General features: G+C 42.8%; 1 protein-coding gene across 3 annotated transcripts in view; it reads right to left on the reverse strand.

Annotated features, from left to right (window-relative positions):
- nfat5b (nuclear factor of activated T cells 5b) overlaps positions 1 to 18949 on the reverse strand; it is a 218769-nt gene that overhangs the window by 39601 nt on the left and 160219 nt on the right. For all 3 annotated transcript variants that reach the window (XM_070898205.1, XM_070898206.1, XM_070898207.1), the window contains 2 exons: positions 6196 to 6330; positions 1681 to 1736 (listed from right to left, as the gene is read on the reverse strand). In XM_070898205.1, coding sequence (XP_070754306.1) covers positions 1681 to 1736; positions 6196 to 6330 — 191 coding nt within the window. The remainder of the gene's footprint in view (positions 1 to 1680; positions 1737 to 6195; positions 6331 to 18949) is intronic.

Genomic DNA, 18949 nt, shown 5'->3' on the forward strand with positions numbered 1-18949 from the left:
TGATGTTAGAAGTAGAACAGCTTTGAGGTATGGAACATTAGAGTGGTGGTGTGTGAAAGCACTGGTGAAATGGGGATGCTGAGTATAGGAGTATTGGGATGAACATTCTAGACAGTGGGAAGGGTATCACAAGCAGCTGCTGAGACAAGCTCGGCGTATCGGTTTTGTTGGGGCAAGTCCACAATGGCAAATGTGGTGCTCAGCCTGGGACTGGGGATGTGGGGAGCATGGAAATGCTCAAGGCAGAGCGAACCCAGCAATTGGGAATGAGAGGAAATGGAGAAGAGAGGAAAGTACAGATGCTTGAGGCAGTGAGTGCAACAGGAGGTGGAAGGAGAGAGTGTGGGACAAAAGCAGGTACTTAAGGTGAGACAGGAGCAGTGAAGGATGGCAAAAAAGGGAGTAAGATGCCAGACAGACACTTGGAGGGCCGGAGACGGGAGCGACAGCAGCAAGAAGGGTGACACACGGTAGGTGGGAGATGGGGAGAGGGTAAAGGAAAGGTCAACATGTACAACGAAAGGCAGTATAAGGATGTGGGCAGGGCTTGGGGTGGCTGAGGATGGAAGGGAGCAGGTAAGAAGGTTGAAGAAGGATCCTTCCCTGGAAAGTTAAAAAAAGTAAATGGCTTTTCCAAAAGTGAGCTGCTAAAGCCTGTTGGTACAGATTCGTATCTACCATACAGAACTTCTTGGATTCAGTGGCGTCAGTAACTCCCTTAAGCAGTCTGAACATCTTGGTTTTATGGGAGTTGACTCGCACTGTCCTATACCTACTTGTAGGTATATATAACCCTACAGTGAACAGTTGATGAAACAAGACAATATGAATAGTTAATCTGCTTTATTTCCCATCCAGTGAACATACAGAGCAATAGTTATAATTAGATTCACTTATCTGCATCAATGTAACTTGTCTTCACACAATGCAAAAATAATGAACATGTAACATTACACCACTTCAATGCATCGTCTTCCTTGATTTTAAGCTTATTTTCTATCTGTATTCCATTCTTGTCAAAGTCCTTTGCTGCCTGACTACCTGTGAAGTATTCCGTTTCCAAAAGCCAGACTCTCGTATCAGCTTTTAGTGAAGCTGACTCTCGTCTATCCACCACCCCCCCCAGTGGAAATCATCAACCTAACTTGACAATAACCTCTTGTGAATTCTAATAAATAGAGTTGATAAATATTGGTCAGGACATCGGGGATAACTCCCCTTCTCTTCTTTGAAATAGTGCCATGGGATCTTTTACGTCTACCTGAGAGAGCAGACAGGGCCTCGGTTTAACGTCACATCCAAAAAATGGCACCTCCGACAGTGCAGCACTCCCTCAGTACTGCACTGGAGTGTCAAGTGCTCAATATTCTGACCCAGAGGCGAGGGTGCTACCAACTGAGCCACGGCTGACACTATGGTGGTAGTTGGCTGATAGATGGTAGTTGGGAAGAATAAATCAAAGACAAATGTATCACACATTCATAGATTGCTGTATCGTTTATGGCATGACAGTTAGGCATGAAAGGAACAGCATAATGGAAAAGACAGGATAGAAACAGGCATAACAGGAAAGTGTTACAGGAAGTTAGTGTGACATTACAGAACAGATAAAGGGAGAGTAAATTTGAACATAGACATTCCTTCCCCTTCATGAAAAATGCTTTGAGTGTCTGAACTCACCTGATGAAAAAGTTCCATGTCTATTTCAGCTTCTGCTTTCCAAGAACTCTTCTCATCTAGTTAAGATCAGAAAATTCAAAAAAGTTAATAAATGTTCTACCAGTAGTTTGTTTTGCTGATATGCTGATTCCGTAACATATAAATGTTAATTAGAAAGAGCTCAGAGAAATCTTCTTAAAAGTTACCTTGTGCTTCAAGATGGATCATAATGTAAACATAATGAGGTAGAAATTAATAGCAGTCATTTTCCTGGGCAAGTGAATTACTGTCCACAGCATTCAACATATCCACTAATGGCCCTGAATTTGCGGTCCCAAGGGCACGTTCCGGGTTTAGGAATGCACAGCGAATCCTCTTGATAGATCGCACGCATCTGGAAGAAAAGGGCCTCCGCTAGCGGAGAGTTGAGCTATTTGCCCAGCAATGCCCATGAAATTCTCATGACTGATAACAGCATGCGTAAGGCCTGCTGTTATCAGTGTAAGACTTTTAAAGGACAGAAAAATAATTTTTTTCAATAATGTAAACATTTAAAAACTTGTGAAATAAGGTGAGTTTATTTTTAGACCCTTTAAAAAATGTAAATTTATTTTTCCAAAAATGTAATTTTTGTTTTAAATAATTAATTAAATTCCATTGATTAATCTTAAATATGTTGTGTTTTAAAATGTTATTTTGTGTTTGTGTATTTTTCTGGATATTCCCATTCATACTTATGATGGTTCCGTACATACGGAACTCACCACAAGTATGAATGGGAATATCCTTACTTTGGTTGGGCCAGCCCACATGATCCCATGGACACTTGCGAAACACCTACATCCCTGGGATACATGGGCCTCTACGCAGGTTCGCGGAGAGGCCCAGGACAGCAAGTCTCCAAACCTCCCAGACCACCAAGCAAGTTCGGAGATATTTTTCAGGTCAGAGGCACAGCCCGAGGGAAGTCTCTGATCGCAATTTCTGGGCCATTATTTTCAAGTTAAATTAAGAGATACCAGACTGCCCCAATGGCTAATAAAGTTTATCCAGTGAGTAGCTTTGTGTTACATGCCAGGAAGATTCAAGGTTTAATCCCTGGTCTGTGCTGAGGTAATTTATCTCAGCTGGAATGCCAATTGGATTAGAGATTAGATAACTAGACAAGATTCCTGCTCACGTTTGCTCTCCAGTGAGCCTTAGAGGAACTAAGCATGTGTAGATGGCAGATGAGAACAGGATTGAAGTCAGCAGTGATGCAACCGGTAGTTAAATAGCCTCCTGACATTCTCAGGAAAGGTTTATACATGAATAATGAAGTCTAGCCAAGGCTAGATTTTACAGCCAATCCCGCTGAATTGGAGTCGAATTACATAGGTTATTACATAGAATGCTCTATCACAGTTGCAAGGAATATATTTTATGAATTCTTTTATTATTGGTTCATTTATTTTGGAATATTCCATTTGAAATGCAAGAACAGATTACATCAGGCTAACAAACCTGGAGGAATATCAGCAGCAACTGTTTTATTTCAATTGCCAAATTTTTCCCTTTCACTGATGTGTGTCTCCTCCAAGCCTTCTGATGTGAACAGTTTGATTTTTAAAAGACTGCAGACTCCCTCTTTAATTCAGAACCATGCAACAAAGCAATAGTCATCATGACTGAATTAAACAAAGTATTACACAGTAGCTGAATATGCACAACAGAGAACTTAAGGGTGAAGCTCTGTAGATATTAAATAGCAACTGTGCTTTTTAGGTACGCAATAGAAGCATTATAATGGAAAATAAGGGCACTCTGTGAGAGTCAGGTTGCCTCAGTTCATAACACTTCTAGTTCAGACGGTTGTGGATTTGAGCCTCATATCAGCTCATATTTTAGGCTACGGCTTCAGTAGCGAATGAGTGCTAAATTGTTGGAGATGCCATTCTTCAAATGAAACATTAAATTGAAGCTCTGTGTCCCTGTTCCAGTTTTTCTAGACTTTAAAAATCCCTTGATACTATTTGAAGTAAAGCGGAGTTTGTCTTGTTTTCTTAGCAAATATTTCCTTCTTCAACCAAGACCACAAAAAACAGATGAACTGGTTATTCATTTCACTGCTGTTCACGGGATGCTGCAGGCATAGAATGTTTGCTGCATTTGGCTATGTAAGCAACAGTCCCTGCACCTCAGAAACAATTCTTTGTGTGCAATGAGATGTTGCAATGTAAATATTACCAAAGAAAAATATAAGCACTTTTTCTGGAAATCATTTGTTAACTACAATATTGAAGATTTCCACCCTTAAAACTAAGCATAAAAATGACTATATTATCCTGTTATATTCACAATTTACCATTCATTCAAATGTAACTTGCGTATAAACCCGTTTCAGCATCACCTGAATCTAAAAGTTCCAATTGTAATTTATCTACTTCACAGGACAATATGAAACAAGTACATAAATGCCTCTGAAAACAGAAATCAAGTTTTTTTTAAAACAAGAATCTCTTTGTCCAGATACAAAGAAAGTATCATATATAACTAAATAATAACACTTCCCCCAGTTAATCAATTATTACATTCTCTGCATAGCATAAATGTGTGAGCACTTGCTGGAGATTGGTAATTTATGGAAAAGGTAAGTGATGTGATGAATTATGAAGGCCACAAGTAGCAATAAGTTATAGACTTAGTTAGTGGCTCACTCCTGTTTAAAAAAAAGCTTCCAATCTTCAATCACACTTATACTAAATATAAAGTAAAGTAATAGTATTAATAAGCAGGTTTGTTTTTAATTGATTTAGACATTTTTAATGTATTTTAAACCCTGACACTGCTGTGTGGTAGTCTATCCTTTTAGTTGGCATATCTAGACTCCAATGAAACTTGTACAGCAGTAATGCGTTGTTTCAGTAGGGAAAGAAGGCAGTAAGGATGTATCTTAAAAGGCATAACAAAATTATTTGGGAACAATTCCTCCAAGATGTGAAGTTGGAGAGTAGTATGCTTTATTGGTTGGTTTACTTGTCATAGTTTAAGTAGAAGGCTCTCATTCTGAGCAAAAATAGCACAGACAGAGTTTACACAACAGGATTCATGGTTTACCACAAAATAAACCAAGTGATGGCCATGTTGCTCACAATTCTGAAGCTAATTATACAGGCCTGGCTCACTGGTGGCTTATTTTGTCGTGAGGTCCCATTATGCAACTTGTTTATATCCGATGTTATGTGGTATTATTTGGAATTTTTTTTTGTGGTAGTACTTTTCACATGGAAGCAGTTTGAATGTACACTGGTGCATGTTGCAATACACGAATTGTTGCTGCTGGAACTGTTGCCGTAAGCCACCAATGGAGTCCTGGAGACAGAAGACTTTCTTTTAAGATGACTAGTGCTCCTCAGTTACTGCATTCAATGGACCCAAATTTGGCCGACCCATTTTTTTGGCGCAATCACCGGAGATGCACCGACTTCCTAGGGTGAAAACGGCGCCGAAAAGATCTCCCCGGATTCTGGCCGCTCTATGGCTCTCCCATAGTTTGGCACGGCGTGGTCTATCCATTAGGGGGCGGAGCTAGGGCCCTGCGTGAAAAACAGTGCAGGCAGCTCATCGCATGCGCACCGGAGGTTTCGCACATGCGCAGTAGCTCCTGCCCCCAGCCGTACTGCAGCGTGGGACCCGATGCGTCCCGCACCTATTCCCTGCCGAGTGGCCTCACGACGTGCGCTGGGCTGGCTGCTGGAATAGTCAGAGAGAGAGAGAGAGAGAGAGAGAGAGAGAGTGAGTCAGATCGCTGGAATAGTCAGAGAGAGAAAGAATCAGAGAGTCAGTCAGAGAGAGAGTCGGAGAGAGAGTCAGTCAGAGAGTCAGATCGCTGGAATAGTCAGAGAGAGAGTCAGTCACAGAGAGAGTCAGTTCCCTGTGCTCTCCTGCCTGGTCGTCCCGCCCACATCTATCCCTGGCCGAGTGGCCTCTCGCACCGGCCAGCCCGCTGACTTCCTGGGCCAGAGTTAGGAAGGTAAGACTTAAGTTTTACTTTTTATTTCTTCTTGATGGTTTTTATGCTTCTTGAATGTTGTTGTGCTTTGTAAGGTCTTCTCCGCTTCCCTTCCCGCCCCTATCTCTGGCTACCTGCGTTGATTTCTGAACTCTCCGCAAGGGTTTTCTGTGCAGCCACAAGTGGCCACATATGCTGGCCTGTTAGTGTGGAGCCACTATTAGCTGTCCAAAGTGGCTTAAGTGGCCAAAACTGGCGTAGGTGGCTGGTAACACTCCCTTTTGAAAAAAACTAAACTAAACTAAAAACATCCTAACTAACTCACTTACACTGGCGCAAATTGAATGTGCAAAATGGGGATTTTTTAGATACTCCAGAAAATTCATTGCTCCAAAAAAAAGAGCAACTCCTGGCCAATTTTGGGCTCAGCTAGCAGTTAATCCAAGCTGTGCATCACACTATCATAAGACTGATATCTGTTACATAATGGTAGCCCCATATTAATCAAGAAATAAAGATCTTTATTTTAGTTACAGTCAACTTACCTGAATTATTCTCTTGAAAAATAACCTTTGCTCCTTTCAAGAAGTTTTTTCCTATCAGAAATAACTCTTCTCCTCCTTTCACTGTGCAAGTGTGCAGGCTTTTTTTCAAGATCTCCGGTGCTCCTGCTGGTTGAGCTTTAATCAAAATGAAAACAAAACTAGTTTATAATCTATAAAGTGGCTACACCTAAATTACACAGTAATTTCAAAACTACTGTACGAAGGACTTTACAATGCAACAATACAAAGGGGGGAGCAAGTTTATTCTGTGTTTATCTATTATCTCAGTACCAGAATTTACATTACAAAATAAACCATAAAGCAAACTACTATATTTTTAATTTTACGTGTATACTAAACATATATAGTCACCTTGGTTAACCTGTTGTTGGGAGTCTATCATAGTGAGAGAAATCTTATCACTATTGATCACCTTATAAATATGCATAGTGATCTCTAAAGATAGCTAGTTTGGTGATCGCCTTCAGGTTGGTTTTTAATCATCAAGGATCAAGATGTATAAATGAAAATGGCTTTAATTTTTAAACCCATGGCGCTCATGCTGGTGAAATTGTTTTATAAGGTGCACAAATCAAAATAGGGTGAAATTAGTAGAGGGTAAACTGCTTTATAAGGTTCTAGAGTGATTTTACTAACTTTGAAAGTTATGGGTAAGAAACATACATAATAATGAACACAAGTTTGATTCCCCCATTCTACTGAGATCCCAATCTAAGCTATGCTGTATTGGAAGACATGGAATGAAGACAAAGGAAATAGAAAACATCACTAGGGTGCTCCTGTATAGCTCTTAGAAGATAGCCAGCAATAGTGCTGGGAAAGGCCTAGGACCAATATTCCCTTTAGGCTGCGGGTTCCTGCGCAGCCGACTCACCGGCTTCAAAATCGAAAAAAACGCACACACACAGAATTCTGAATGGGCTACACAGCCCATTAAAGGGCCACCTAAAAGAAAATGAGAGGGAACATTGTCTAGGAGTAGGCAATACTTCCTCTCAGCCACAGTAGGTGTGTATAACAGTGTTACAATTTTTGGATTCTTAAAGAACCTTTTCTATCTCAACAGTTTCACAGCAGCTGGCATAAGTAGATCTTGCCATTATGATCTGAAAAGTGTGGGGCTGAAATTGCCCCTTCTGATAAGGCCTCTGGCCACCTGAAAGCGGCGGCCACAGGCCGGCGCGGAATGGCCGCTGACTCTCAGCGGAGGGGCCGCCATTTTATAAATTGCCCTTCATCAGGGTCGGAGCAGCGTAGGGGACTGCTCCGCCAGTTTTCCCGTGTGCACTGCCAACCCTTTACCAACTGGCGGCAACCCCCTCCCTAAATTGCCCCACAGGAAATATCCCTTTTGCGGAATTGCCCCACAGGAGTGGCGCCGCCGCCGGTCGGTACCCCCTGACAGCGTTTTGTGTCGGCGCTCTCCTTGTTGGTCAGTGGCGCAGTCACCCTTAAAGGGGAGGGGGCGCTGCCGGCAACGCCATTTTACTTTTTAATTGTTGACCGACTGGCAGGTCAGCCTGACAATTATACCCCTGGATTCAGCCGGGCCACCAACAGGCAGCCTGGCACCTCTTCTTGGGTGCCAGGCCGCTGGCCCGACCGAAACTCTCCCTGGTGGATCAGTGGACCCAACTTAAAAATTTGCAGAGCTCGCAGCGACTCTCCCCTTTAACTGACGTCATTAGCGCAGTGCTGATGAGTGATTGGGGCGGCCAACCCGCTGCAAGGGCACTTCCACTCCTTAGCCGCAACTACATCCACCCTGACCAAAAAAACTTCCAAGTGCCGAATATCGATGGCATCCCCACCGCATCCCATGCGGCAGAGAAAAACTTCAAAAAACGGAAGGTGCGCCCCATTTCGGCGGAAGTGAATTTCTACCCCAAAGAACCTTTTCTACCTCAACGTGTTCACAGCAGTTCGCATAAGGAGCTCTTGACACTATGATCTGAAAACTGTATCTCTTCAGTAATCTGCCCTTGCATAGTTGCATGACCCCAAGAATGAACAATTACAATGCTAGCCTTAGCTCAGTGATAGCACTCTTGCCTCGGAATCAAAGTCATGGGTTCAAGCCCCATTCCAGGACTTAACCACATAATCTAGACTGACATTTCAGCGCAGTACTGAGGGAGCGTTGGAGGTGCCCTCTTTCAGGAGAGTCATTAAACTGAAGCTCAGTCTGCATTCTTAGGCGGGCATAAAAGATCCCATGACACTATTCAAAAATGAGCAGGGGAATTCTCCTAGTGTTCAGGCCAATATTTATCTCTCAAGCAACACCACAGGTTTATCTCATAAATCTGCTGTAATTTTCAGGCCTCTCTTCTGACATGCTTGGAATCAGGCCCAATTATTTTTTAAGCGGTAAAAGTACAATTTTAAAAGTTTTGTGCTGGGCCCCAGGCGGGAATCTGTATCAGTGGAACTCAAAGCTGATCCATGGGGGAAACAGGAACTTGGGAATAATGAGACCAGCATACAACAGCTCAAGGGCAGGGGCTACAAGTAACCAAGCCAGGGACTTTGCCAACAGAACAGGCAAATAAGATGAAAGCTCATGGGCTAACTAAGTAGATCACAGAGAACTGGACTACACCCAAAAGGCACACTCAATTTAAAAAAAATAGATTTAATGTATAATTACAGAAAAGTACCATGCTCTTATGAAAATAGCTGGTAGGAAAGGGAAAAAAATATATTCCAAGCAAGATCGTGAGCATTTTCTGCACTTTTTTATATAAACGAGCTGACCAACAACATTTTTCCGACAGTTAACAGGTACAGCTCTATGTAGGTATGTGTAAATAGAGATTTTGAGTCAATATGTAAACAAGCGGTTGTGGGCAAGTCTGTAGATATAGTGCAATTAGGCCAACAGTGTAGCTGGTTACTGTCAGCTTCACATTTGTGAAGAATATTTTACTGTTTAATTAGCAAAAATAGATGAATAAGTATGACAGGGTATATATTAAGTTAATTTCCTCATAATGCAATGCAGGAAATGTCATGCAAATCTTAAAGTACATTACAAATACAGGAGAAGGCAAGCAGTTGCAAGTCCTTCTTTCAGACTAACATCACAGTAATAAACAGGACAAACTGGTACGTTGCCCAATAGCAACTGCCAATTTTGAAAACTGCACGAGAAGCAATTACTCACAAGCCATGTTGGCACACAATCTAACAGAAACAATGTGTTATTTTACTCTGCAGTTTGGTAATAAAGCATTTATTGGGAAAATTAAACCAGACACAGAAATTGACGGATTAGTATAATTTTCAGAACCAGTCTTAGAATAATCAGCTGCAAGTAGCAAATGCAAATAGCCACAGTGAAAACAAGTTCTTCCCCTCCCCCTCCCCCCTTTAAAATAAATTGTAATGCCAATAGGCATCAATTATACCATTGAAACTCCACAGGCATGCAAGATTTGTTTTAGTCCTAGGTACAATGCAAAGGTACAATTATTATCTAGTTAATATTTAACAGACAGCATTAGACCATTTCACTTTTACCTTCAATGCTAAATCCAGGTTTATGATTTTGTGTTGTAACATGAAAGACAACATCCTTTAAAGAAATAGCCACGGTAAGTAATCAATGAAAAAAATGAAACAATGTAATTTTTGTTAGTTTAAACCAGTTTGCATAAGATTACATTGGATATATGACACAGAAACAGGACATTCAGCCCAACCAATCACACCTCCTCCTGTCTTTCCAAATCTGTCAGTATAACCCTCTATTCCCTTCTCCCTCATATGCTTGTCTAGCCTCCCCTTAAATGCATCTATACTATTTGCTACAACCGCTACCTGTGGTAGTGAGTTCCACATTCTCACTACTCTTTGGGTAAAGAAGGTTCTTCTGAATTGGTCTTTTGATAGCGTTTTTTTCCCAGCATTTCTCGCCAAAAATACCACTATTTTTTAAAGGGGTAAAATTGGCAACAAAATGCGCACGGCGGTGAAAATTGGCGTTGCACAAGGATTCGCGGTGGAAACCGCAGTCCTCGCCAACTTTAGCCCGAGGCCGATTACCGCTAAAAAGACAGGCACGGGGAGGAGGGAAAACACACACAAAAAAATTGCAAAAAGCAAAAAATAAAATAAATAAATCACGAAACATTCACAAGACACTTACAGGTGTAGCGTCGAGAATCCGGAACGCTCGGGTCCGAGGCTGTTCCAGATTCCGGACTTTCGATCGTCTTTCTGACGTCACGAATCCGGAAACACCCGAGCCCAGGTTCGAGTATTTCTGGATTTCAGAACATCAGAAAAGGGGGGCGGGGGGGCAGGACAGGGGGGTCCGGTCCCCGCCGACGACATAGGGGTCCGGGTCCAAACGAGAACGTATTCGGGCGGGCCTCCTTCGTGGAGGAGCTGTTCGGATGGGCCCCACCATGGAGGAGATGTTCGGGCGTGCCCTGCCCAGTGAAGGTATTGTTCGGGCGGGCCCCGCCGCCGTGGTGGTGTTCGGGCCGACCGGCCCCATCGCCCGTCGCGGAGGAGGTGTTCGGGCCGGCCGGCGGCGAGGCCCCGAGGTAAGCGCAGCGGCGGCGAGGTAAGGGCAGCGGCGGCAAGTGAAAGCGAGGCCCGAGGTCGGCGGGTCTGGATTTCGGAACATTTTCCGGATTCCGGATGACCCTGCCACCGATCGGTCGGGATTCTGGAACTCCGGATTTTTGACGCTGCGCCTGTACCTAGCGAATCGCTGAAAAAGTATTAAAAAATAAAAACGTTGTTACTTTTTTTGCAGGTCTTTATACTTACCACTGTTTCTGGGACTGCAACACAGAGTTTTCTCGGGTGTTTTTTTCTTCCCAACTACGGGTGTGCCGAACGGCCAATTTTAAGCAGTCGCATTTCTTTTGGTGTTGCCCGACGACGGTCCGCTTTTAAGCGGTCTTTCAAAACCACCGGCGAAAACTTTGGACAATTTAGGTGAGTACCTTTTACCGTCAAAAAAGGCACAATATTGTCGAAAAAACGGATGCAAGGCTGGTCAATTTCCAGTCTTAAGTGTGGTCTAACCAAGGTTCAATCCAAGTTTAGCATAAATTCCTTACTTTTCAATTCTATACCTCAAGAAATAAACCCAAGTGCTTGGTTTGCTTTTTTCAATGGCCTTGCTAACCTTTGTCGCAACTTTTAGTGAGTTGTCTATTCTATTCCACCTAGACTCGCATCCTCCAAGTAATAAGTGACCTCCCTATTCTTCCTACCAAAATGCTATACCTCACATTTATCTGTGTTGAACTTCATTTGACAATTATATCCATTCTGCTAGTTTATTAAAATCCTCCTGTAATTTGTTGCAGTCCTCCTCAGTAATGACTATCGCCCTCAATTTGGTATCATCCGCAAATTTAGAAATTGTGAGGCCGAAATTGACCTTTTGTATAGCCCCGTTAGTGCCTCCGAGGGCAATTTCGGCCTGTGTTTTTGATTCCAAAGTCTAAATTGTTAATATAAATTGTGAACAACACTGATCCTTGTGGAACACACATGTCTGCCACTGTGAATATCTACCCTTTACCCCACTCTCTGCTTTCTGTCTTGAAGCCGGCTTGCTATCCATTCTGCTACCTGACCCGACTCCACATTCTTTCACCTTGTTTATCAGTCTATTATGGCGTACCTTATCGAAGGCCTTTTAAAAATCTAGATGAATTACATCTACTGCATTACCATTGTCTACTCTCTCTATTACCTCTTCAAAAAATTCAATGAGGTTGATCATGCAAGACTTTCCCTTTTGAAATCCATGCTGACTATTCATTATTATATTTTTGATTTCTAGATGTTCTTCTATTTTTCTCCTTTAGTAAAAATTGCATTATTTTTCCTACCACCAATGTTAAGCTGACGGGTCAAGAATTCCCTGCACATGTTCTAGCCCCTTCTTAAGTATATGCATTATGTTAGTTTAAGTATATGTATTATCTAAAGTATATTATTATGTTAAAGGTGTAGTCCTCTGGCAATACACCTTTTTCTAACAAATTATTAAATGTGTGTAGTAATGCCTCTGATTTCTCTTCCCTAGATTCTTTTAAAATGTGTGGATGCAATCCATCTGGACCAGGGGTTTTATCTTCTTTGAGTTTGATTAGTTTATTTAATCTAGCTCCCCTTTTTATTTTAAATGTACTTATCACATTAATCAGTTTAATTATGACATAATAATGTTTGACCTTTCAAATAATTAAATTGTTGCTTATCTACTTTCTTTGGGGACCAGAGCTTTGAACTTAATTGTGCCGTTGAAGTTGTTAATCATCATTGTGACAATTCAACTCTTGGTACAAAAACATTGAGCTTCGAAGCAGGAGTGCTATAATGAAGCAACTATCTAGGAAGAGTTATCATTTACTACACTTTAAAAGATTTTGTTTCTATTTTTGTTACAAAATACTTCCCACCACCCCATACAAAAAATTGTCCTTAATACAATTCAATTATATATACTTTTATATTTTCGTGGATTTCCCATAGAGTTGCTCAGAGGAGGTCAGGGGAAATGGTGCTTTTTAAGTAGCTAGATATATTGATATATTGAGGCATTGCTTAGGGTAAATGGTTAGATATGCTACTTGGAAAGGGGATGCTGGATTTGGGGGGCTTTGTAAAGGGTGTGGGATGATTTCAAGAGGCTGGCGAAGTGAGCAATCATGAGCTGGCATATGGGGGAAAGTAGCAAGTAGTTGGGGAGTAAGTAATTGGTATTTCTGGAGGAAATAGTGGATGTGGGGGCAGTAAGGAATCTGGAGTATTTTAGTCACCAAGGTCCAGGTCAGTGATTGGAGCATGCGCAGATATAGCAGGAGCAGCAAGGTCGGGGCGAAGGAGCGGCGAGAGACTGTGGAGGGATGTGATCGGGGCTCAGGAGAGGCGTGAGTTCGGGGCGAGGGGCAGCATGGGCCAGCCCACATTGCAATATGTGTGCGCACTAGGTTCGTGCAGCAGAGCAGGTCTCCAGTCGTCCTGCCACTGGACCAAGACCTCGCTCTGTCAAGCCCATGTGGTGGCTGGTGTGCAACGGTCACCACACGTTAAAGAATTCACGCACAGGCATCTTCCACCCTTCAGGATGTAATTCAGGACCTGGAATATTAGGTCCTTCATTGAAACACCTGTGAATTATCCTTTTTTGGCATGGAAGCAAGTCATCCTCGATACGAGGGACCGCCTATGATGATGATTGGGAGCATTTGTAATGCAGTGGTGATTAGGGGGCAATGAACAGTTGGGAGGGGGATAGTGGGGGGAATTTAGAAATGTGTGGAAATAGAATGAAGATGTGAAAAGAATTAGTGGAGTGGTCTGGGCCTAGCGGTGGGAGGAGTAGTATACAGAATAACCCAGAATACTCAATACCAACAATCCACAAACCTCACTCCTATCCCAATTATCCCCCCATACACACTACTCTCCCCCAAATACTAAGTACACTCGCCACAAATACTCACTACCTCCACTCACCAGCCCAAGTTCCCACTATCATAGGTTCCCGAACCCAGTCCTCACCACTCCAAGTAATCACAGTAATTTGAAATGGAGGCAGAATGGCAGTACTGGGGTTGAGATACAAGAAAGGATCATATGTGGCATAATAGAAACTATACTAATTACTGGATAGCGTGCAGTCACTTTTCAAATATATGGCATATGATTAAGGAATTTAACAACAGAGTATAAGTTCTGAAAAAGTGACTTTACCACTCTCCAACCACAACATAGTAAGATATCTAACAACTGATTCCAAGTTATCCAGTTCAGAGGTGATTTTTCACCTCCTTCCAGTGCCATCAGCATTCTTTGTGCTTTGGCACCCTCAACACCATATAATCATTTTAAGAAAAAGTCTACTAGTAAGCAGCATAATTTTAACTGGTTAAACACAACAATATTCCGATACAGACTTTGAAATCCTTAATCCTTCACTCCTTGACAACCAACACCGAAGCTCTCTGGACTTTGGAAAATGGGATGTCCCCCTATGTGAAGAGCGTATTCACTCTATGGCCGCGGTTTCCCCATCCTAGGTGGAAGAGAGGCGGGCAATGTTGGGGGCGGATTCGAACCCCGCTCCTGGCCCCATATCGGCATCCCCCATGACTTTCCCTGATTGGGCTCGTTAAGTCCAACCCCTGCCCTGCGAAGTTTCCGGCCAATTAAAAGGAGTGGGTTTGATGACATCAAACTAGTATTAAAACACTACCTAAACGCACGCAGCATTCGAAATAAAGTAAATGAGTTGACGGCACAAATCATTACAAATGGGTACGATTTGGTGGCCATTACAGAAACGTGGTTGCAGGGTGGCCAAGACTGGGAATTAAACATACAGGGGTATCTGACAATTCGGAAAGATAGACAAGAAGGGAAAGGAGGTGGGGTAGCTCTGTTAATAAAGGATGATATCAGGGCAGTTGTGAGAGACGATATTGGCTCTAATGAACAAAATGTTGAATCATTGTGGGTGGAGATTAGAGATAGTAAGGGGAAAAAGTCACTGGTGGGCGTAGTTTATCGGCCCCCAAATAATAACTTCATGGTGGGGCGGGCAATAATCAAGGGAATAATGGAGGCATGTGAAAAAGGAACGGCAGTAATCATGGGGGATTTTAACCTACATATCGATTGGTCAAATCAAATCGCATGGGGTAGCCTTGAGGAGGAATTCATAGAATGCATACGGGATTGTTTCTTAGAACAGTAGGCTACAGAACCTACAAGGGAGCAAGCTATCTTAGATCTGGACCTGTGTAATGAGACAGGAATAATAAACGATCTCCTAGTAAAAGATCCTCTCGGAATGAGTGATCACAGTATGGTTGAATTTGTAATACAGATTGAGTGTGAGAAAGTATTGTCTCAAACGAGCGTACTATGCTTAAACAAAGGAGACTACAGTGGGATGAGGGCAGAGTTGGCTAAAGTAGACTGGGAACACAGACTAAACGGTGGCACAATTGAGGAACAGTGGAGGACTTTTAAGGAGCTCTTTCATAGTGCTCAACAAAAATATATTCCAGTGAAAAAGGTAAGTAAGAGAAGGGATAACCAGCCGTGGATAACCAAGGAAATAAAGGAGAGTATCAAATTAAAAATCAATGCGTATAAGGTGGCCAAGGTTAGTGGGAAACTAGAAGATTGGGAAAATTTTAAACGACAGCAAAGAATGACTAAGAAAGCAATAAAGGAAAGATAGATTACGAAAGCAAACTTGCGCAAAACATAAAAACAGATAGTAAAAGCTTTTACCGATATGTAAAACTGAAAAGAGTGACTAAAGTAAATGTTGGTCCCTTAGAAGATGAGAAGGGGGATTTAATAATGGGAAATGTGGAAATGGCTGAGACCTTAAACAATTATTTTGCTTCGGTCTTCACTGTGGAATACACAAAAACCATGCCAAAAATTGCTGGTCACGGGAATGTGGGAAGGGAGGACCTTGAGATAATCACTATCACTAGGGGGGTAGTGCTGGACAGGCTAATGGGACTCAAGGTAGACAAGTCCCCTGGTCCTGATGAAATGCATCCCAGGGTATTAAAAGAGATGGCGGAAGTTATAGCAGATGCATTCGTTATAATCTACCAAAATTCTCTGGACTCTGGGGAGGTACCAGCGGATTGGAAAGCAGCTAATGTAACGCCTCTGTTTAAAAAAAGGGGGCAGACAAAAGGCAGGTAACTATAGGCCGATTAGCTTAACATCTGTAGTGGGGAAAATGCTTGAAGCTATCATTAAGGAAGAAATAGCGGGACATCTAGATAGGAATAGTGCAATCAAGCAGACGCAACATGGATTCATGAAGGGGAAATCATGTTTAACTAATTTACTGGAATTCTTTGAGGATATAACGAGCAGGGTGGCTAGAGGTGTACCGATGGATGTGGTGTATTTAGATTTCCAAAAGGCATTCGATAAGGTGCCACACAAAAGGTTACTGCAGAAGATAAAGGTACGCGGAGTCAGAGGAAATGTATTAGCATGGATAGAAAATTGGCTAACTAACAGAAAACAGAGAGTTGGGATAAATGGGTCCTTTTCAGGTTGGCAATCGGTGGATAGTGGTGTGCCACAGGGATCGGTGCTGGAACCACAACTGTTTACAATATACCTAGATGATCTGGAAGAGGGGACAGAGTGTAGTGTAACAAAATTTGCAGATGACACAAAGATTAGTGGGAAAACAGGTTGTGTAGAGGACACAGAGAGGCTGCAAAGAGATTTAGATAGGTTAAGTGAATGGGCTAAGGTTTGCCAGATGGAATACAATGTCGGAAAATGTGAGGTCATCCACCTTGGAAAAAAAACAGTAAAAGGGAATATTATTTGAATGGGAAGAAATTACAACATGCTGCGGTGCAGAGGGACCTGGGGGTCCTTGTGCATGAATCCCAAAAAGTTAGTTTGCAGGTGCAGCAGGTAATCAGGAAGGCGAATGGAATGTTGGCCTTCATTGCGAGAGGGATGGAGTACAAAAGCAGGGAGGTCCTGCTGCAACTGTACAGAGTATTGGTGAGGCCGCACTTGGAGTACTGCGTGCAGTTTTGGTCACCTTACTTAAGGAAGGGTATACTAGCTTTGGAGGGGGTGAGATGATTCACTAGGCTGATTCCGGAGATGAGGGGGTTACCTTATGATGATAAATTGAGTAGATTGGGTCTTTACTCGTTGGAGTTCAGAAGGATGAGGGGTCATCTTATAGAAACATTTAAAATCATGAAAGGGATAGACAATACAAAGGCAGAGAGGTTGTTTCCACTGGTCGGGGAGACTAGAACTAGGGGGCACAGCCTCAAAATACGGGGGAGCCAATTTAAAACCGAGTTGAGAAGGAATTTCTTCTCCCAGAGGGTTGTGAATCTGTGGAATTTTCTGCCCAAGGAAGCAGTTGAAGCTAGCTCATTGAATGTATTCAAATCACAGATAGATAGATTTTTAACCAATAAGGGAATTAAGGGTTATGGGGAGCGGGCAGGTAAGTGGAGCTGAGTCCACGGCCAAATCAGCCATGATCTTTTTGAATGGCGGAGCAGGCTCGAGGGGCTAGATGGCCTATTCCTGTTCCTAATTCTTATGTTTTCTTATCATTTGATGATGCATCATCAGCCGATTTCCTTGAAGGGACCATGTGCACATTCATTTTGACAGTTGTGCTGGCAGTGTTCTGCAGCATTGAGGTGCTACAAACACTGAGAAGTACTGCACAAGGGTGCACAGCTGCACCCAGGCTCTCCCATGACTCCCTCCATATGCTTATGGAGGAAGTTACAGCATGCAGGGAGGTTCTCTTCCCTTCCCATGGGCAGAAGAGACCCTCCTAGGATACCAACACAGTCTGGTAGCACACTGTGCAGGAGGCACAAGCAAGGATTTCGTCAGGAGTACATGGTTGCAGAGGCGAAAACCTTTCAATAATCTCAGTAGATCATGAAAAGTTACAGCAAAGCTACACTCACCTTCATCCTGCTATGCCACTCATCACATCCCCATTAGTCTGCATTCCCTATCTACGCCTGCACCTCCAACTTACCTTACTCCTCCACCCAACCCTCTCTCTATATCTACATTATCACTTCCCCATTTCACTTACCACCCCTCACACTCACCTTCATCCTTGTCCAATCATATCAACTAACAACACACAAGGGTAAGCACTTGGGTATTTTAGCCAATGTTAATGTCAAGTTTCTGTTAATGTGTTGTCAAACATTGAAATCTTTATTTTCAACACTTTGCCTTCTTGGACAGATTTATGCATTCCTTTGGAAGTGGCTTAGTGAGTTGTAATGAATGGTGAGACATAAGGGTATCCCCCGCAATGGTGATGAGTGTGAAAGGAATGGCTTGGGCATTGTAGGGATGCTTAATGGTGTTGGAATGGGCTGGTGCCAACCGTGCGCATCATCTGGCAGCCAGGGTTTAAAGTATCAAATAAAGTAAATGTGGCCATAGTGAGGCCATCCCTGGCTCCCAGGCAGCAACGTGGTCAAGTGCTGATGCCACGTGTCCTGTGCAGCATCAGGTGATTGCGGAGAAGGTTGGTGTTTTTGGTGATGCTGGTATGCCTGGTGATGTTGGTGTTGGGGATGATTGTGGTGGGATACTAAGGACCAAGGTGAGATGTTTTCAAGCGCACCGATGCTGCTGGAATAAATGGCAGCTGAAGTTGAGATGACGGAAGCAATCTGTCAATGGTGAGAGAGGTTGCTCCAAGGAGGTGACACTGGGTATAGTTTAATCCAACCACTTCCAACCTTCCTAAAGCTGAAAGGTGTATTCCAAATCCTGAAGGTTCCAGCTTCTAACACTGGAAACTGAACAGCTGTGAAATGGTAGCTTTTATACCACTATTTTTGCAGCTGTCACCTATTCAAAGCAATGGAGATTTGTTGAAAACCCGACCTGCTTACCTGTCATGATCCCCAAGCGACAAGAACCTCGTGAAAAAGTTGGAACAGTGATTAGTAGGTGATAAATGTTGTTCAACTACCTTTAAACACCCTCTTAACTATTTCAAATGGCTCACCCGCCACTTAGTGCCGGGTCTGTAAAGCGCAGGCAGAGCTGGCACTTGTTAAACTTACACGGAGGTGGATTCAGAGCGGGATACCACCCCGCTGTCAATCCTTTAGAGTTTGACAGTGGACCCACCCCCGAACGCTGGCAAAATCCAGCTCTATAGGTGAGCAAACAGAAACTGTAT

The sequence above is a fragment of the Pristiophorus japonicus genome, chromosome 13 (genome assembly GCF_044704955.1).
Source record: "Pristiophorus japonicus isolate sPriJap1 chromosome 13, sPriJap1.hap1, whole genome shotgun sequence".
In the NCBI taxonomy this organism is placed as follows: domain Eukaryota; kingdom Metazoa; phylum Chordata; class Chondrichthyes; family Pristiophoridae; genus Pristiophorus; species Pristiophorus japonicus.